This window comes from Culex quinquefasciatus, chromosome 3 (assembly GCF_015732765.1).
Source record: "Culex quinquefasciatus strain JHB chromosome 3, VPISU_Cqui_1.0_pri_paternal, whole genome shotgun sequence".
NCBI lineage: Eukaryota > Metazoa > Arthropoda > Insecta > Diptera > Culicidae > Culex > Culex quinquefasciatus.
In genome coordinates this window covers 82330002-82351610 of record NC_051863.1, presented here as the reverse complement: position 1 = coordinate 82351610, position 21609 = coordinate 82330002, and the positions used below count along the sequence as shown (strand labels likewise).

Genomic DNA, 21609 nt, shown 5'->3' with positions numbered 1-21609 from the left:
CAAATTATTGGAGAAATTATAATTCATGGTTTTCAAAATATTTTTAAAAAAATGTTGTAAATATATTTTGCGAAGATAGAAGTGATATCCAGCAATAAAAAAAACCTATACCTTTCTTTAGTGAGAATGGCAAAAACAGTAATGTTTGTTAAGCAATCGAGATAACGAAAAACCACCAGTGTAGCAAATAGTAAAGAAAGTATTATAATTCAGTAACATTTTTATTCAAAAAGATTATCCAAAGCATCTTGATGAGAAATAATAAAGCTTAAGGGTACACAGCAACGAAAGAAGTTGTTGTCTTCTTATTCCAAAATTAACAAACTTACGGACCAAATCCTGAAACAATCTGATTTTAAAAAGAGGAATATTTTGTTGTAAATTGCTTAGAAGACAGTACTTTAGGGGATGAATAAAAATATATATTGATAGTTCCCATAGTTTCGAAAATACTTAAATATCTGCAACATAAATCTTGGTGCAAAAGCTCTGGTTGATGTGCACCGTTAAAAATAACTGAAATTGGTGATTTAGGCCAACTCACATAACAGTTGCCCCCACCTAGAGGGTAAAGATACTCGAAGTTTTTAATTTCCCGAGAATTTGGCAATTTCTCGGGAATTCTCGGGACCCGGGAATTTTCTAAAGAAAAGTTATTGAATAAATAAAAAAAATCAGATCGATTCATTTTTTTATATTTCCAATACTAACTGAAGGATTGTTCGAATTTTTATCCAAATATTTATTTCTTCGTTGTTTCTTTCTATATGTTGAGAAAGTTTTCCAAATATGCAAATAAAAGTTAATTTCGTTATCGTAGTTAGTCGTAGTAGGAATCAATAATGCAATCTGAAGACTTTTGAACAAATCTGACTATTTTTTTTTATCAATTAATTGCTTTATGCAGAAAAAATTGATATGAATTCCCTTTTCCTACAGTGGACCCGAGTCCATAATCCGATTGTAGAGGTTTTTGATCACATGTCACTGTAAAAGATAGGTTTTGTTTGAAAATATGCCAACAGTGTAAAAACGTAGCAGAGTTTTATACAAGTTTTAAACAAGATTCCATATCAATTAGTTGAATAGTTTACCAAAAGAAAACAATAGAACTGTTTATACTTGCTGATAAAAACATGCATTTTGATTTAAAAAAAATGTTTTGTGTTTTAAAATTATAAAATATCATAAAAAGTTTAGCAAATTTTGCATAAATGAACCATTGAACGTTTGTTGAGAGTCGTACAATGCTTGAATGTGGGAATTTTTCGTTGTAAAGTCACGGAGAAAAGGCAGTGGGAAAACATTAGACAGAGATCAGAATTATGTTTCAAAAAACCAAAATTTTGCCTTGCAATAATTCGTCAGCTGTGTGCTATCTTGTGACATAGACCACAACTCGCTTCCGTTTCCCGGATATCGCAATACACACTTGTGACATAGACCAATTTATCATCAAAATGATTATGCACACTTGTGACACGTCATACATGTTTTTGGAAAATGTGGAAAAATTTTCTTGTTTTTCACAAATTTATGTACACACATACTTTCTAAAGGCAATGCAACCTTTTGTTTTTGAAAATATACTGATTAAGTCGGTTAATCTATTGTAGACTTACTATTTCATTTTGTATGGGAATTCTGTGCACACTTGTGACACGTAGTACAATTTTACTTTCGAAACACACTTGTGACAAGTGCTTTCCAGATTTTTGTTTACATTATTTACTGTATCTTTTAACTGAAACCAAATTAGTTGAACCTTGGAGCGTTTGTTAATAGATAGTATAAGAACCGATTGCTTTAAAAAGCTCGTCTCTTTCATTCATAATTTTGAAATTATTTACCACCAAACTTTAAAAATCGATTTTCTCGAAAAGTACTAAATGGTCGTTGTCACAAGATAGCACACAACTGATGAATTATTATCCTTGTATCCATCATTTTTCAGGGAAACCATCGATTCCAACAGATCCCGCCGATCGACGAGCTACTGTGGTACGGCAACGCCGACACCTGTTCCCAACAGCCCATCCCGTCGTTCCTCACTGGTGTGCAGTTCGCCTCCATCCGGTTCCGTCCCACCACCGATTCCTCAACTGCCGGCGAAATCAGCAGTGGCGAGCAACAGTTCTAGTGATTATGGTAGCAGCAATAAACCAAAAAATTACGATCCTTACGGGGAGAGTAAATACAGTGTATCCAACAGTAACTTTGCGAGTCCTAGTGCAAACAACCAAAATGATGATAACCGCAATTTACACGGCCTAAGCAGTGGCAGCCGGTTGTCCCAAGTGTCTCCGTATTCCTACCTCCAGCCTAAACGGTTTAGTTCTCCTTCGTTTGGTGATTACGCGTACGATAAAGGTGTTAATGTGAAAAATCGAACGTCCAGCATAGTCCGGAGTAAATCCAAAAAAGAGCAGCGAAATTACCATTCGATGAATGAAACCATCGAGGTGCTGGCGGATCAGGTGGTGGAGGATGATCGAATTGTAAGTACTACTTAGCAACACTACTTAGTAAAAACACAGAATTTTTATATCACAAGTTATGAATTATAAGTTATCTGTACTGCCTTACATGAATCAGTTCAGGGGGATTTTGAATAAGATTTATTACGATCCAATAGGCCGCAGCTTTTTTTGCCAATTTCCTACGACCCTTGCAAGGGTGTTGTTTGTATGGCACACAAACACGTATAAATTTCGGGAGGACATTCAACTGTGAAATGTGCTTCTCGTACCTATTTGTGCCGGAATATGCTGTTGGCTACGTTCTATCTGCGCGTCCTTAAGGGAATGCAACACTCTGAAAAAAGTTTTGGGGAGTTTGGCTGGCGACAAGTTATTTCTCTCCAACAGGACACAGTATTTCGTGAATATCGCAATATAGATATATGTGCCTACATCTCACCTTTCGGCGACGTAGAAATGGAATGAAAACACTTCCAGTGCGCATGACACGACTGGAAGGATAACCGATAATGTGATTATTATACAGTGATGAACAGATTTTGTATCGCTCATATAGACGGATAAACAGAAAGTTTAATCTGGTATTTTATTTCTTTAATTCTACATATTCATTTCTTGATTCTTAGTTACATAATGTACCCATCAGGAGACGAGTTTTTCGGTTGTTTTACAAACATCTTTACATGTTCACCAAGTTCACTAGAAACCCTTAAAAGCATGACTATGAAAAATTATCATGTAAATATTAAATTAAATCTTTAAAACACACAAGTCTCTATTTTTTTCAAATCGACACCGTAATGTATTAGAGCAAAGCGTTCAAAAAAATACAAGTTTTCTAAAAAAAATACAACTTACGCCTCCCAATCGGCATTCTGATACTGTCTAGGGTTAAACGATGCCTGAGTACTCTTCTAGGACTATTAATATTTCAGTTCTGCCTCCGACCATATAGTACGAAACGTTCTAAAAAAAGTTTGTGCTATCAGCGTCGGCATGGGCATCAGTTCACATTAGTTCACTTTGTACCATCGGGCTTTCAACACCTCCCAAAGCGGTCTTATTTATGGTTTGGTGGCTAGCCCATAAATGTAATTAACAGCAACAGAAGCGTCCAGTGCAAAACCAAGTGTGGACGATATTGGTCGCGTTTATATGCATTATTTTTTTTAATGCAAAATGGGGGTGGAATTCGTATTTGCGTTTCAATAGCGCTTGTTAGGAAGGGTGTGAAATGAAGTGATTATGTTGAGGGATGTGCAGCGGATTACAGTGCTAATAATTACCCAAATTTGGGGTGTATAAAGTAGTTCAAAGGGCATGTGAAAAGACCGTAGTGAAGGAAAAATCAATGTTTGTTCTACTTGGCTGCGTTAGAAACGGTCAAGTGTAGAGGCTTAGACGAACATGAATGAAGTCGGAAAACAGATTTAATTCAATTAGTGAACCGTGAAAAACTGCCTCGTTCGTTGCTTAGAAAACTGATTTGTTGATAAGCAGACAAGTGGGCGTCACACTAAAATGAAACTTCCGGATTGGATCAGACGAACTCCGAAGTCTAATGTTGGTGTCGCTGGCATTAAAAAATCGAGCAGTGGTGGAAGTCATCGAGGCTCACAAGGTCACAAACGGCGAAGCAGTGTATCTTCCAACAAGGGAAACGAAAACGGAACTCGTACGTTTCATCATCAATCACGACGAAAAACTTTTATCCCGTGGAACACTTTCTTAAGTCAAGTCCAGACTTTAACGGCTACTTTAGCCAGCATGCAAATACCTTGCCAGCTAACTTACGTGGGTACAACTACGCTAACCAAATGCACCCACCTCCGAGAGCGCCCGACGGAAGGCTTTACGAAAACATGTTTGCTACATCAACCGGCATGAAACCGACCAACTTCTCTAGACAAACAGTGAGCGGCACGCTGCTGTATGAAAATCCTCAACATCGAAACCACTTTTGCCCCGATCGTGCGAAGAACGAACAAAGGAAATTTCACGAGTATCAGTCAGCGAACATGGGTGTAAATCCAATATCTACCATGACGATAGACCGTAAATTAACGCCCACTTTTAGAATGCATGGTGATAGCTATCTGGGTACACTTCCGAGGACAAATCAAGCATTTATGTCACTTGAGGGTCAACAATTGGACCAACGGAGCTGGTCCTTGTCCAATAGGCAAAACGCAAAGCACAGCAACAGTCACTATAACCTTCCAAAAAACGCTTCTATGGCAGTTGAAGCTCAGTTGAGTCACAAACAGAGACAACTAATACCAACTGCAGCTACTGGAATATGCAGAAATGATAGCTTCAGGCGATACAAGATACCTTCTCCAGCGGCTATTTTAGATATGATTAATGATAAATACATGAATAGCAGGAGGAAATCTAAGGTATGTACAATTTTACAAGGCCAGCTGTACGTAATGAAAACATATTTGCGGAACTTTTTTTTGCTTAAATATTTTAGTTGTAACAAATACCTATTATTTTTTTATGATTAAAAAAAACTCTTCTTCGTTTAGTTACTAGCAAGTAAAATTTTGCAAAACCATTTAGAAGCATAAGAGTTAGTCTTAATAAGTATTAGAAGAATATATTATAAACTAAGGGACCGTTCTTTTGTTACGTAGCGTAACACGACTTTCAACCTCCCTCCCCTCCCGTTACGTAATAAAAGAACGCTCCCTAAGAACCTAAGAAAAAGCTCCATGCACCTCCACAAATATTTAATGTTTTCATAACTTTCATGGAGACGCACGGTGCTTTTAATTCGTTTAATAAAAGTATACCTGGGTCATTGCACCTCAATCGTGCACTAAAAATTATAAAATTAAAAACACCTTTTTTCTTATCACGCTCAAAGCCGGTGACAACCCCATGGGTCGTGTCCACACACCATCAAAACGGCATTTGAAGTGTTCATATGACTTTTAAAATGTAAGACTATAGTAACTTCTATGATGCCTTTTTCTATGATGCAGCCCTTTTTAATGCATTCCGGAACGCTAGAGTTGGTTTTATAATGAGCAATTCTCTACAAAATCGGTCCTTTTTAAAGAATTTTATTTTTTGTATTTTTTAATCCGGCTGAAACTTTGTTGGTGCCTTCGGTATGCCCAAAGAAGCCATTTTGCAACATTAGTTTGTCCATATAATTTTTCATACAAATTTGGCAGCTGTCCATACAAAACTGATGTATGAAAATTCAAAAATCTGTATCTTTTGAAGGAATTTTTTGATCGATATGGTGTCTTCGGCATAGTTGTAGGTATGGTTAAGGAATACACTGAAATTGAATTCAATTCAATTCGGTTTTATTGGTGAATAATCAAGATACAATGAGCTATTTCGAAGTGCATAACAGAGTTTTGGAGTTCCTTTCAGCTGTGTGTTGCATCATAATCCATTTTGGAAAAAATATTTCTTCAACTCAAGTGCCTTAGAGTAAGAAAAACTTAAAAAAAAACTTACAGAAATTGCAAAGGAAAGGGATAGAGGAAGAGAAAGCTTATATCTAGATCACAGGTTATTTATCCTTTGTAGATGTGTTTGATCATCAGTTCCCCAAGGGCCAGAATTGTTCCGCCTTGTTCCGGCAGCTCCAAAACCGCGTCATCATCTCTCCCGGAGAGCAAAGAACTCCGGCAGGGTGGAGAGTTCTTCCCCGGTGACTTTTTACTGGGCCGTACTGCCGCTACTGGCAGCGACCACGCTGGCTAACGAACGTCCCCAACCAGGAGGGAACGCTGAGTTTTCCGCTGGAACCGTAAACTTTCCAGCTGCAGGAACGGCTGCGCTCGTACTTCGCTGAAGAGGGGGGGACGCTGCTGCTTTCTTCCTCTTTTCCTGCTCCTCGAGGTAGGCCTTGCGCGCAACGCATCCGCGGTAATTGCCGGTATGGTAGCCGTCACAGTTCGCGGCTTGGTTTGTTCTGCCTTGTCCCCCAAGTCCGCCTTTCGTGGCAGTGCGCACGCCTCCGAGAGGGGTGACTCACCGCACTTCACGCAGTGGGGCCGGAGGTTGCAGTTCCGCGAGCGTGGCCATTGCGCTACGTCCGTCGGGTTCTTTGTGTAAAACCGCCAGTTTACCCAAAAACCGTCCAACGTCTTAGTCCGCCGCAGGTCTTGGATCTTGACGGTGTCGCGGTCGAAGTACTACAGGTACAGTGTGTGAATACCTGTTAACGTTGTCTTTCGCGAGATCACTTTTATCTCCCGCGGTTTTATTCCGGCGTCCAAAAGGTGCTTCTTCAGGTCGGAAACTGGACGGTCTTGGTAACCCTGTAAGACGACCTTAACAGGGGCTTCTCGGGGTTGAATGTGTAGAAGTTAAAGTTGCTACGCTTCAATTCTTCAAACACCAGGTCGAAATTCTTTTTAATCAGTGTGATCACTTGCATTGCCGAATTACCGATTTTCAGACAATATCCGAGGCCTTCCAGCAACTCGTCAACATCGTCCGTAACGTGTCCAAAACAAAAATTGGAGGTGGTCTACGTTCCGCTGGAGAGTTGTTCTTTTTTGACGTCAGCACTTTTTTCCGTGCACGACCATTGTCGTCGTCGTCGTCGGTAGTGCTGCTACCGTCGGTGTTGTTGTTGTTGTTTGCTTCGTCGTCGCTCAGCATCTGGTACTCGTTCCTGATGGGGATGTTGGCGGATGTTGATGTGCCACTGGTCGTGGCACTGGAAGTACCTGAACGGGTTCGCACTGGTGATCTCGAAACATATCCGGAATGTAGATACTTTTTGTCGATGCCTTCTGCGCACACGGCATTGATTTGTTTACCTTTTTGCACACGGCCGGTAGACGAACTTTGCAGGTTTTTCGAGGCCGCACTCGAACTGCCACGGCCACGGCCGGCCTTTGGCATGCTGAAGAAGCAAACTCGCGGATAATCACAATAAATTACGGTGAAAAAAAATTTAAAAAACGATGGAGCACTGAGCACTTGACAGCTGCTTGCTCTCGTGCGTACACGGAGGGGGATTCGAATACATTGAAAAAAAAAATGATACTGGATAAACAAAAAATGGTGATTTTTTATTTAATTTTTTGTTACTAAAACTTGATTTGCAAAAAAAAATACAGTGTAGTTCTTATCCATACCTACAACTTTGCCGAAGACACCAAATCGATCAAAAAAATCCTTCAAAAGATACAGATTTTTTAATTTTCATGCATCATTTTTGTATGGACAGCTGCCAAATTTGTATGGAATATTATATGAACAAACTAATGATGCAAATGGCTTCTTTGGGCATACCGAAGGCACCAAAAAAGTTTCAGTCGGATTAAAAAATACAAATAAAAATCGAATGACCGAAACCTGAGAGAACTGCTCAATCGAAAAGCTATGATTTTTTTTGTTGAAAAATGTGGTTTTAGCAAAAATCGACAAGAATGGCAATTTTTGGACCATCCTAACACGGCCTTGATCACCCTAATGGACAAACAATACAAAAATACGGGTCTAACTATTTGAGAACTGCTGAGAAGGTCTTTAACAACGTCATTCTTGAACAACAATTCCATAGTTATTGTACCATTTCGAAGGTGTTTGAATTTTTGTGCACAAAAAAAATATTTCGATTAACTAAAATTCATAACTGTGAGTTGCCAAGAAATGGCATGACGAGATAAAGAAGATTTTTACTTGATGACTCATTAGATACGAATGAGATAAAAAGAGAATTCAAAACATAAGAATGTCAAAAATGTGTGCATTTCCGCTTAGCCATAAATCTCTTGGGTTGGTTCGTGTTAATGTATTTGTTGTTTTAGTTTTGAAATCGTCATCTTGTGTAGTTTAATTGATTATTGTTGTTTTTTTGTCTAAATCATCAACGACAAAGACTTATTCAAAGATTTATAAAAGCTGAAGAGTATGGAAATCCTTCTTAAATAAAATCTTATATTTTTATTTACGATTGCTGACTTTTAATGTGTTTGTTGTGGAGGCCTTGCAAAAGTGTAACGAAATTGGTTATTATTGGTATTATTTTTTCAATCAATAAAGACACTCCAGCTTCAAGAATTTGCAAATATAATATCTACAGGTTGAACCGCCACTTTAGGTAAGTGATGAATACATCTCGCAAAATTTAAGGCATGTCTCGTACCACTGTAAAATTCAGCCCGGTTCGTTCTTTTCCAGTGGATTGAGTTTTTGTCGCCCATTTTCTTCATTTTGCTCTTGCTTTCTGACCAACTCAAAGTTGTCTGCCAAGAAGGCTCTCCGGCCACCTTCTTGTTCAGCTTTCGGGTTTGCTTTGCCCAGCACCCAAGACAGAGAGAGAGAGAGAGAGAGAGAGAGAGAGAGAGAGAGAGAGAGAGAGAGAGAGAATTTGAGTCAGGTTTATGCTAGTGTTATTATAAGCTATGCTTCTTTCGTTTGTGAGTAACGCTTTTGTACACACTATAAACGAATTGGAAATATGTCTTAGGCATGTAGTGACGAGACTTGGTACTATTTTGAACAAAAATGGCATGGGGATTTTCAAACTTGTTAGAAACGTTCTGATTTGAAATTTGATTTTGGCAAGATAAAAACAACGTTGAAACGTGTCGCCAAAAACGAAAAACTATCATGTCGGAGTTTGTGGTAATAGAGACATTCTTGTAACCAAATGTGTCCAAATTAATCCATATCTTTTTCTTGGGGGTAATATTGAAACTCCTGAGAAAAATGTCTAACTTACTCCAAATATTGCAAATAACTAGGAAATGACACTATGCTAAAATTAAAATAGGGCCCTAGGACCCTACTGTACAAAATGTTGACAACATCAAGTATAATTTAAAACAAAAAACTTCTTTAAACTTAAATTAGCCACTTTATACAATCAATGGCAAACTTTATTTCTCAGCTCTAAAATATATTAAAATTTGAGTAGATTGCCTGCTAGCTTCCTATAAACTTTTTGGGTCATGACTAGAACTGGCCTAGTCGCTAACATTGCTGATACCACTTATCTTTTGAAAGAAAATGAAAATGTTTACCCCCTCACATGTCACTCCAAACTCCTCTATCTTTATTTTTGTAGACAAGAGGTTAAGAAGCATAACATTTTCTATTCGTAGTAACAACATTATTTATACTTTTGCATTTTGCATTTTTATAAATTGTGTGTTTCATATTTTCACGGCGCTTTTAAACATTGTTTGCATGTTTTAAAAAATTTGATAAAAATTCAGATCTCTTAATTCTGAGTTTTAGTTTAATCCATTGAACCATGGTCTAATAGAAATCGCTGAATTGTATTTCGAAGTCTGACATATAGATTATAACATTCTGAGAATTTAGGGAAAACCATATTTTGCATCTGACCTGGATCTTCGTAAGAAACAGAGTATTTCACCAACGTATTGAAAATTGGCAAATTTTATGTACGGATTTTGCAATTTCTCAGGTTCTTTTCAATGAAACTGAATTCTGTTTAGAGGGTTGTGTGGGCGACAGCTTAAAATTCCAACTCCCAACCACTCAAAAAATTGGAACGTTCCAACTTGTTTGGGAGGCTGGGAGTCCGTGTAAGCTTGTAACCGTTGGTCACAGTTCTTGAACGAACCTTCACTTTTTGATTTAATTCCCCAACATACAACATCACACCCTACAAAGCAGCGAAGGGATTTTCGTACCGCTGCGAATAAGACCGTTCTTGGCGGCGTCGCGTCGAGACGGCACACAATGGGTGGGATGGAAAATGGTGGTTTTCCTCCAGGGAAAATAGGAGGAGAAGTCTACCTGGCTCGCCGATCCCGAAGATCGGCCTCTTTTGCTTGACAGGCGTCCGTGTAGTCGGTTGAGTGTCCGCTAGTGCCAGTACCGCCAATTTGTACTGGTCACGTCCTGCATTCCGGAAGTGGAAGTGCCTCGGCGGAAGTCAACGGTCCGCTGGACCTCATCGGTGCACGGGATCTGGTCAATCTAGGCATGTAAGCGCGGCGGTGCCGTTGCCTACATTTCATCGTCAAAGACCGCAAAACCTCTGGCGCGGAACGCGCCATAATCGCCAAGGAGGTTCCCCTCTCGGCGAGCCCAATCGGTGGACTCCGGGGCTTGCCGATTCGTCACTGAGGGAAGACGCCTGCCCGCGCGGAAGTCCAGCAACGCTCGCTCGACATCCGACCGTGGTTCCCAGCCCAGCAGCTCAAGCGTTCCGGAAACAACAACAGCCTACAACCGTTACGTGGCTGCAACGAACCCCCCCCCCCCCCCCCCCTGGGAGTTCCGGCGGCACAGTCGAGGGCGCTCCTGTGACCGGCCATCGTAGAGGTAACGCCGAAGGCGTTCAGCCCGAGGACCAGCTGCAGCAGTACGGTACGTTGTCCCAGAGTTTGTTTTACACGCCCACACTCACACACAAATACACAGTTCAATAAAATTATACCTTTTAAGTTGAAAAGTGTGGTTCTGTGATTTTTACTACCCTATCCGTATTTACCTGAATCCGCCTAGTAGTTCGTGCCGACCCTGAGTGATGAGTAGTCAGTAGCTTTGGTCTACGATTACCTTTGAGTTGATGGTCTTTTGTCCTGGAAAGGACTGAGCTAGCCGTCCTTGATAACTGACAAAAGTCATTAGTTTCAATTGGCTTCCTAGCGGAAAGTTCAGCGAAAAGCGATTCAGGTTTACCGGCGGGTTGAAAATCTAAGGATTTTTCCTTCGGGAGGTGGCAGGGATCCGTACTTTCAGTACGGCTTTCTCCATCTGCACACTATCCCTCCCCTGTGGAAAATTTGTGTTAGTGCCCCCAAAGGGCTTAAAACGATTGAGAGTTATTGCTCCTACGCAATACTTTCCATAACCGTTGAAAGCAACGAAAATTCGTGGTTTTGGGCAATTTGTGTTTGTCGCGAGCCGATTGAAATGAACATGAAACATAAAACATTAAGATCGTGAACCCTCACATACACCTGAACACAATAACAAGACAACACAATGCACAATTACCCATCCCCGGATTGACGATGAGAGATAATTAAAAATTGATGACTATTACGCTGCGCGCTGGTCGAACAAAATCACACACAATGACGAGAAAAAAACAATACACGATCATGACGAATTTGACGAACAAAGTGGAATGGCAAGAAGTGGAGTACGACGCGGATTGCTCGGACGTCGAAGGACTGTCCGCGATGCCTTGTCCCGTTGCTCCCGGCCATCAGAACTACCCGATCAATTCGGTGATTAATGACCTGACATTTAGTTTGGAGTTCTGCGAGCAGCTTCGGGGGAACGGAGAATTGGTACCGGCAGATATCGTGAAGATTAGCCGGGCCATGCAAACGTTTCTCCGGGAGTTGAGCGCGGTGCTTGAAGTGGTGTCCTCTCGGCACACCCAGGCTAAGTCAGCCAAAGACCCGGTCACAGAACGGCAACACACCGAGAGGTTGGTGGTTCCGAGTGCTGTGGCCGTGGAAAATGAACAGCCGAACGGAGGTTCGGTCTCCGGGAACAAGACCCGAGAGAGGAAGACCCATCCGAAGACGGTGACCTTCTGTGTCGGCCCGTCCTCCAGGAGGATCGGCGGCACCACGATTCGGAAACAGAAAGAGACGGTGAGGTCGTCTGACTCGGCCTACGGAAGTTCGCCGGGGAATCGACCGAAGTCCGCCGAAGCTTCCGTAGTGAAGCATAAGGCGCGACATAAAAAGCATAAATCAGAACCCACGGAACTTACGGAATTTGAACCTGCGAAACGAAACAAGGAAATGGAATCGGAAATCAAGAAAGTACGAAGAATATTCCAAGGAATGTTGGACGGAACTCTTGAGAAAAAGAAACCAACAGCTCCTAATGATGAAGAAGAAGGTTTCGGACTTGCTTAAGATTAATCCGGAATTCTCTCTGATGGAGTTAGTGGACGAATCAATTGAACAACTTTATTGAATGTAATTTACAGGTCCATATTTCTTCCTTTTCCGGAACCGGTATAGCTGACCAAGGGCCGATTGACCGCAGAAGTTGGCGAGGGATTAATTCTATCCTCGGAACTTTCTGTTGGTTCGTCCCGAAGACCCAGTGAACCGTTCCGGGAATGTGTTGATGATGGTCACCTGTAAATAAAAAGAAAAAGAAATTTATAAATTTAAACCGTACTATGAATGTATTGTGTTGTGAAAATTTATTTATTTTTATGTTGTGAATTTGTCAACCATTGCTCGAAAGACTGATGGATTAAGTTCCCAGTCGTAAAAGGAGCATAATTAGTAGGTGTCGCTATTGCTCACAAAGCACACCTTAGTTGGCAGTCCATAGCTGCGCTGGCGGCTCGGTGGACGACGAAGGGGTTATCCGAAGTGCCCTCCGTCCGAGCACCGTCCGTAGAGTGACAGTGAGGGGACTGACCAACGGCCGCAGGGCCAGACCAAGAATGGTCAAAAATTAAAGTGGTTACGATACCTAAATCACCACTTAGGGACGTTCATTGACGATCGTTCTTTTAAATCGATTTTAATGTGTACACTAGCTTACCTGTTGCCTCTTGCGCCGTCAAGATGGCTTCACGGCAAATCCCGGGATTTTTGGGAGTTTCTGCAGTCCACTCTTCCTCGGGAAGAGTGCGCACTGGCAGCAAAACGTCCCACCATTCACAGGCTTAAATGCGCTGAAAAATGAATGGAAAATTATACGAAGATGTTCTTCGTTGTATTGTTTACTAATACCATGGTACTTACCTCAATATATTGTCCGTAAACGATTAAAAACGCCGAGAACACCACTCGCGCGATTGAAAAATAGTCGATCGAACTGATGAATCACGCAGATGTAAACATGTGGTGACAGTTCGGCGATGTGACAGTAGTGACGTTTTGGCATCTGTCATCTGCAGAGACAGTTTGCTGCAGGGGTCAACTTTTTGTTGATTCACCCCTCACGATCGAATGTGATCTAATTTGTACAGACTTTTGCACGTGTTTATTATGCTGGCCAGCAACAAAATAGAGTTGTCTACCCAATATTTCGGGATGATTTTAAACTTTTATTTTGATTTATTTTAAATGTTTTTCGTTAATTTATTATTTTAATTTGTTTGTAAATATTGCATGTTTTGATTGTTTATTATGTATTTTTGGGATGTTTTGTGGAGGTTCATGATCTCGCGCGTCTTAATGATAGTGTACCTGAGAATTGTAGGTTTATTTGTCCACACCCACGAATCTAGTAGAAGCCGACGGCGGTTATGGAAAGCATTAATGTAAAAAAATGCGAAACCTCGTCGTGCTTTCACATTTTTTTCACCGGGGTGGTGGATAGTGTAACCGTTGGTCACAGTTCTTGAACGAACCTTCACTTTTTGATTTAATTCCCCAACATACAACATCACACCCTACAAAGCAGCGAAGGGATTTTCGTACCGCTGCGAATAAGACCGTTCTTGGCGGCGTCGCGTCGAGACGGCACACAATGGGTGGGATGGAAAATGGTGGTTTTCCCTCCAGGGAAAATAGGAGGGAGAAGTCTACCTGGCTCGCCGATCCCGAAGATCGGCCTCTTTTGCTTGACAGGCGTCCGTGTAGTCGGTTGAGTGTCCGCTAGTGCCAGTACCGCCAATTTGTACTGGTCACGTCCTGCATTCCGGAAGTGGAAGTGCCTCGGCGGAAGTCAACGGTCCGCTGGACCTCATCGGTGCACGGGATCTGGTCAATCTAGGCATGTAAGCGCGGCGGTGCCGTTGCCTACATTTCATCGTCAAAGACCGCAAAACCTCTGGCGCGGAACGCGCCATAATCGCCAAGGAGGTTCCCCTCTCGGCGAGCCCAATCGGTGGACTCCGGGGCTTGCCGATTCGTCACTGAGGGAAGACGCCTGCCCGCGCGGAAGTCCAGCAACGCTCGCTCGACATCCGACCGTGGTTCCCAGCCCAGCAGCTCAAGCGTTCCGGAAACAACAACAGCCTACAACCGTTACGTGGCTGCAACGAACCCCCCCCCCCCTGGGAGTTCCGGCGGCACAGTCGAGGGCGCTCCTGTGACCGGCCATCGTAGAGGTAACGCCGAAGGCGTTCAGCCCGAGGACCAGCTGCAGCAGTACGGTACGTTGTCCCAGAGTTTGTTTTACACGCCCACACTCACACACAAATACACAGTTCAATAAAATTATACCTTTTAAGTTGAAAAGTGTGGTTCTGTGATTTTTACTACCCTATCCGTATTTACCTGAATCCGCCTAGTAGTTCGTGCCGACCCTGAGTGATGAGTAGTCAGTAGCTTTGGTCTACGATTACCTTTGAGTTGATGGTCTTTTGTCCTGGAAAGGACTGAGCTAGCCGTCCTTGATAACTGACAAAAGTCATTAGTTTCAAGCTAGACATAAGTTGGGTATTCAAGCGTTAAGAAAACTTCGCCAAAAAAAATCACTTTCCAAGAACAAATCCTGTAATTTTGACAGCTGTCTAAATTTAAGGTACGTTTTTGTTCAAAAATTATCTCTCGGAAAATCAATCTTTTAATTATTTTTTTGTGTTGCTCTAAAAGTACAAAAATTTAAAAAAAAATCTCCTTTTCTTACATTGTAGCAGTCGATAAAATTCCCTCGAACAAGTAACACTGTTGGATAACTTGTTTTGACCCTATCTTTGTATTTGAGCATCATTTTAGTTTCATTTGACCCAATGTCACCCCGTCTAATGGGTGAAATTTGGTAAAATTTCAAACGATTGGCATTTATGGTAGAGTTCATCAAATTCCATCATTTTTTTGGAAAATGTTGGTAAGCTATCTAAAAACAATCCTACGTTAAATTTTGTTCGATGTAATTTGAATTGTTTCCGTAGAAATGACTAGAGGTGTATCGTTTTTTGACACATAGTCACTCCCACTGATAAACGACCGAGTCACGTAGCCTAGTGGTAACGCTTTCGCCTCGTAAGCGGTAGATCGGGGTTCAAATCCTCGGACTCGGACCAACATATCTGGTGATCGTTTCTCTTCTGGATGCGATTGCCTAGTAAAGGGAAGGTAGTGCATCGTCACAAGCTGGACCTTATCAACGGCACCTTAGGAAGGCGACCTATGGAATGTTAACATTAACCTTAACATGTTAACATAAAGTTGTTTAATAAACTGTCACTGAATCCGCTTTGTAAATGCCGGCCCCGATACTCTTAAAGGGTGTTCCCCTCAGGAACTGGGACAGATTTACAATAAACATATGAAAGACAACAGTTTAAATGACCTTTTAAAACAAATATGGGGTGGGATTTTGTTGGATTTACTCTGTGTTGTATAATGTAGAAGTAGTTTTTTTCTTCAGAATTTAGTTTAAAACCTGGAAGCAATCTTAACAGTTAAAATATTTGGGCTGAGGTGAAACGAATCTTGTATTGTTTTGGAAAATATCACACTGAAATAGGATCAGTGTCAATATTGCACAGATTTAAGAGTTTATTTATACACAGTAAAAAAATCATGCTAATATCATAACTGGGAAGAAGTACAACGTTTATGTCAGGAAAAATGTATTACACATTATCTAGTATGTAAGAAAATTGTAAGTAGTCTACATAAGCTTGACGAATAAACATTAAACATTTTTACACATTTAAATTTTACATTTTACCTCTGAAAATGTGTAATTTCACCACTTTCCTAGTGTAATGCCACTTTTTCAGTCTAAACTGAGGTAAAATTACAATAAAACTTCCAAAATCACTCCTTTCAAATTTATACGTTTTTCACTGTGTATCTCAGGATTGAACTCGAGATTTTGGGATCTGGAAAAGTTAAATGGGTAAACACTGGAAGCAGCTGCAAAAAACGTCCTTATTCAATTGAGTCAAAAATTAACGTGCGACAAGATAGCAGGACGATTAAATGATAGATGAAGATGCGTGATCGTTTAAATGATGTTTTCTACTCAGGTAAATGTTGTTTAAAATCAATTCTAAACAGTTCAGTGACCTTTGGCAGCAAACACAACATATCATGCAGAAATAGAAGTGTAATAAATGTCTTGTTCCGTTAAGGACTTCACATATAAAATAAATTTATTTGTTCAGTAAGTTTCAAGATGATAACACACATCGCTTGGTTTAAATAGTCTTACAAACTCATGGTTCTCTGTTAAAAAATGACATGTGAGAAAAGTTCATAAAACCAAATATCAGCCGTTCCAATGTCGTTAAGGACAGTGACTGTCGAATTCTTTGCATCGATCCTCAGTTCGATCAAGTTCGCTTAGGTGCAACCGTCAGGTGCTTGTTCGGATGAATACCATCGTTAAGCTCTAGCACCCAACAACAGGTTACGGGTGAATTTTTACCTGTTCGTTCGTTTGGCCAATACTTTGAATATCCCCATGGCATGTGCTTCTCGATCTACCGTCATCGTGGTTGTCGCGCAGAGAGAGCGAATCCGAGACCGAAGGTGTGTATACTCAATGATCAGGCAAATAAGAAATGATTTTTAAATTGCTGCCCTTCTCGCTTCTTCTGGATGGATCGCTTTGTTGAATTGGGATTTTTCTCTCGCTCTTTTTTTCTGTTGGAAACCTGCGCCACTCTCTTCATCCCGAGCCGAGGCTCCTGCTTTGCCGCTTAGGTCTGGTTGGCTGGCCGCAACGTCATCGTCATCCACTACTCTGTGTGTCGTCGTCTCCGGAGTCGCTTATTGCTTTCATTTGCTTTCGGAACCGATCCGAGCCGAGCCACAACTTGTTTCTGGGCGTCCATTTTCTTTCGTGCCGTTGAGTCGTGCGCCGCGTTTGAACTTGCTGCTGTTGGTGCTGATTTAATATTTGGGGAAAAGCTCTGGTGATTTGACTAATCCACAAGTGACAACGTGACACGATCACAGGATTAAAGATTACGCGTACGCAGCTATGGAATATCTGCTGAGAGTATACTAGGAATACTGAAATGTGCCTTTTTGTGAGTGAGCTAAGGCGAGTTACGGCATGAGTCGTAGGTGTGGAATTTTACCTTTATGTGCAGCGTAACCAGTTTTCCACCGAGTACTCAACAGCGTCAACATTCCAACGTTGTCGTCGTCGGAGTCAGTTGTACTGCCAAACCCTTCTTGTTTTTAGGGGAGGGAGTATTGGCACACAGAAAAAAAGTGTGTTATTCTGGGTGCAGTAGTGAGTGCTTAAGTGAGGTGTGCACGTTCAAGAGCGATAATTTAAAATTCCGTATTCAATTTCGCAGAACGTAGAGAAATTTTATCGCTTCTTGGCTTTTCGCGCACAGATACAAGTACCATTATTAAGGCCTGTGGAAGTGTATTTGTGATCGTTCTCATGTGTTTGGGTTGGATGTGAAGAAGAGAGAAGGAAAAAAAAAATGTTGTGCTGAAGAATAAATTACCAATTCAAGGTTTTGGAAACGCTTCTGCTATGGTCATCGTTCTGCTAACGAAGAGATATGTTGGAATTTAAATCCGTCCCCGCATAGCTGTCGGTGCCGTTGCTGCCAGTGTGAGAGAAAGAGCAACGTTGGTTCGCGCTGAGACACACACACAAAACATACACACATCCACAAACGGAAATATGAAACCAGCATAACATCGTCAGCAGTTTATCGTGTGCCACGGTCTGTATCACATCCTTGCATCAGTTAGTCAGCCTCGGTGGCCGAGAGCAGTGGAACGGAGCCAAGAGAGCGAGAAAAATCAAGTCGGAAGCAGCCGTCAAGCAGATAAGCTCGGCGATTCTCGTGATTTCAACGCACGCACAAATGGTCTGAGTCGAACCCGGGCCATCTATCGTCAGATCATCCAAACTGTCTGTGATAAGCTCTCACTATAAATGGATACCGGAGCAGGAGGACAACAGCGCCGCTAACAATGGATATGATAGGACCAACCAATGGAACACAATTGCCCAATAACCACTTTCACAACGATGCTCAGGTGATTAACATATTAAACAACCCTCCCAGCTTCGATTTCGTTTCGTCTGCGCGGTGAATTAGTCCGCCGTGCATTTGTTTAATATAAGCCATTGTCCATGAATTTTAGCTCATTAGTTGGTTTGGTTTGGTTGGCTCTCCCATAACAACATATACATCAGCGCACCTTTCGAGAGGCGTATTAAAATATAAAATTATTTCTGAACCATGCGCCAGCAAACGGTTTGTTCAAGGTCAAGTTACAACATTTGGTTTAACACAGTCAGTTGCAACAGAAAATCGAACTTTTTAAACCTAGAGTGGTGGCCACTGCTGGTTCTGCTAGTGGTGTCGTTCTTTGCAAACCGACCCCGGCGAGTAACATATAATCAAAGAGAATGTAACCTTTGAGGAGTAAATAATGAGAACCAGTTTGTTGCGTCGTCCAACCCGCTAGCTAACCTCAGCAAATACGCGCAAGTGCTGACGACAGCCTGCACAAGCAACAGTATTTTTGAGTAATGATCAATTGCTTATTATAAGCATTTCGAAACGTGCACAGATGTGAGTGTGATGTAAATATGTGATGCCTTCAAAGGAAGGCAATAAACTGCGTTAAAATTAATTGATTACGCTGATCGATAACAATTACAACAACGTTGCGTTACGGCTGGAAAAAATAATATTTTTGTGATATCCCGCCTAGTATTCATCTTTAGCAACCATGCGCACCTACGTGTATATGTGAGGTTATCAAATAAAAGGGCGATTAAGATGAACGAGACATGTATGAACAAAAACTTTTAAAACTGTTTGTAACAGATTAGTAATTTTAAATGCGAAAAAAATTCAAATAAAAAAAATGGGTTTCACGTTTTGACGGGCGATGTTTAAACCTTTTTTGCATTCTTCAGAGTTGATTATTTTTGGAACTTTTGGCAAAATTGTTGAATGGACACATACTAATGGCTCATGAGATTTTTTGAAGAATTTTCTCAGTTTTTTTCTAGAGGTCGAATCCAGGTGGTTTGTCTGTCTATGAACTCATGTTAAATATAAGCCTCTACGACACAGGTAAACAAAGTTAGAAAAATATTAAAAATCTTAAAATTGCCTGCATTTTTGTAAAACTCAAATTCTCTCTGTTGTATTTTTAATTGTGTTTAATTGTGAATAAGATGAAGTTAGAATGGTTTCGCTTTTTATTATAACTTTTGTAAATAAATTACCAAGAAGATTAAAGCTGACATAAATAAATGAATTTTCAAAACAACCTATGAGTCATGGGTTTCCTATGCAGAAAGGACCTTTTGAAAATTTAATCTAGATTTAAAAACGACAACAACATATAAATACCTAATTGATATTTTTCAAACTTCAATATCTTTTTTGTAACATCCTTTAACAACCATATTCCCTTGCTCAAAAGCTTGGATATTGTGTGCACTGCAAGCCTATGGTTTTTACTCTTTTGAAAATTGAACTTTTTATCATTCTAAGACGACTTTTCTGAAACAAACTTTAAACACCTTTTACTTTTGCCCTGTTGGTATTTATTGTGTGTTTTTGGTATTTTTTTCTAATTGAAAAATTTCACATATGTTTGAGGTGTTGAATTCGAAAATTTGATTGAAAAAAAGTAATAAAATACTTCAACAAAAAATATGATTCATGTGATTAACAAAGATATTGTAACAGTAACAGGACAGCGCATCACTCTCTCCCATTTAACCCTTAAAAATTTTGAAGAACTTCTTTTTGGATTCTTAACAAAATCAAATACTTGTCTGTGCAAATTTTGAGTTAAATTGGTTAAGACAAAAATCCCTTGCAATTTTAATATTTTTAAATGCAGAATTCGACGCCTCATGGTGACCCCCTAATCCTTTAATGACGCATTCTGACGAGACGTCATTGACGTTAGGGTACGTTATCCATTAGTGGACCCCTTTCCTATAGTAGACCCTCTGAAGGGTTTTTGATGAAAAATCAATAAAATCACAATTTTAAGCGTGTTGTTGTCTACAAATCTTCTATTTGGCATGATCAGCATCATTTAAATCAATGTTGACTGATATTGAATTGTCCTTTTCACCAAAATAAGCGTTTTGAGTTCGACATCTGAAATCAGCCATGGCCACTAGCATTTTCACAACAAAACTGCATTTATATTTTATGACTGAATTAACTATCCAATCATTTTTTGACTGATTATTTAACTGCAGCAAGTCGAAATAATGTTAGTTTAAGCAACTTTACTGAAATAAAGCGAAGAACTGCAAATTTTCGAGCAAAAATTAGGAGGGTCGAATATAGGAAAACGAAAATCCGTACTTTTCCAAAAGTGGACCCCTGTTAATTAAACCTTGAAACGCATTTTTTTTCATTAACGCATTTTTTTTCAATTATGAGTATAAATATAGCTGTTTCATGTTAAAAGTACCAGAAATGCTGGAGCCGTAAAAAATTATAATTAATTAAAACTATAGTCAATTATACTTAACTGAAGTATCATAATTGCAGTTTGAAAAGATATTTTATAATAATAAATCAAGAACAAAACATTTTTTTTAATAAACATGCGTGGTTTTATCAGCAACTGTAAACAAATCTATTGTTTAGTTTCGGTCAGCCATTTATGTAATTAATTTAAAAAAATGTGCATCAAAATTATTTTTTTTTTAATATTTTTATGTTTACAGTAGTTTTTGAAACGTTTTCTCTGATCTTTTTCGGAAATGTATGTTAGGTTTTTTTTGTTGTTTAAAGCCAAATTTGTTAACAAAACATATTTGTTTATGATGAAAAGTGAGCAGAAGCCATCTTTTATTCATTATATCTATCATTAGACCTACACCATGAATCAAAACATCAAATATCGGTTAAATTTGGTATACAAATAACAGTTTGCCACAATCCGATTGTGGACCCGGGTACACAAAAGGGGGTCCATAACAGGCAAAAAAAACTTTTTTTTAATGGCTATTTTTCTGTTCAAAAACAATTAAACTGATAAAACAAATAGTCAAAACAGTTCAAAAGACCTAACTTTTCATTGTTTTGTACAAAGGGTTATGAAAAAGTGCTTAAAATATTGAAAATTTGTGAAAAATATGCTTCGGCTCTACTAGGGGGTCCACTAATGGTTAAAATACCCTACGAACGAAGATGTCCACCAGAGATTTTTCGGGTTTTGAACGATATTTCGGTTTATTGAAGTTAATACTTCACTTGCGTCAAAAGTGAAATTAATAAATCTTTACCTTAAACTATGTTAAATCCAAT

At 40.0% G+C, this 21609-nt stretch overlaps 1 protein-coding gene and 1 long non-coding RNA gene across 2 annotated transcripts in view; one reads left to right on the top strand and one right to left on the bottom strand.

Annotated features, from left to right (window-relative positions):
* Positions 1 to 3482: 3482 nt before the first annotated feature.
* Positions 3483 to 21609, top strand: part of LOC6038954 (tight junction protein ZO-1) — a 46717-nt gene continuing 28590 nt past the window's right edge. Inside the window, 2 exon segments of the mRNA XM_038264889.1 lie at positions 3483 to 4128; positions 4131 to 4879. Of these exon segments, the coding sequence (XP_038120817.1) occupies positions 4002 to 4128; positions 4131 to 4879 (876 nt within the window). The 5' untranslated portion in view covers positions 3483 to 4001.
* On the bottom strand, positions 12366 to 13281 carry LOC119770289. The gene is made up of 3 exons (XR_005278752.1): positions 13175 to 13281; positions 12972 to 13104; positions 12366 to 12553 (listed from the first exon to the last, which is right to left on the bottom strand). It is a non-coding gene; the product is annotated as an uncharacterized LOC119770289 (long non-coding RNA).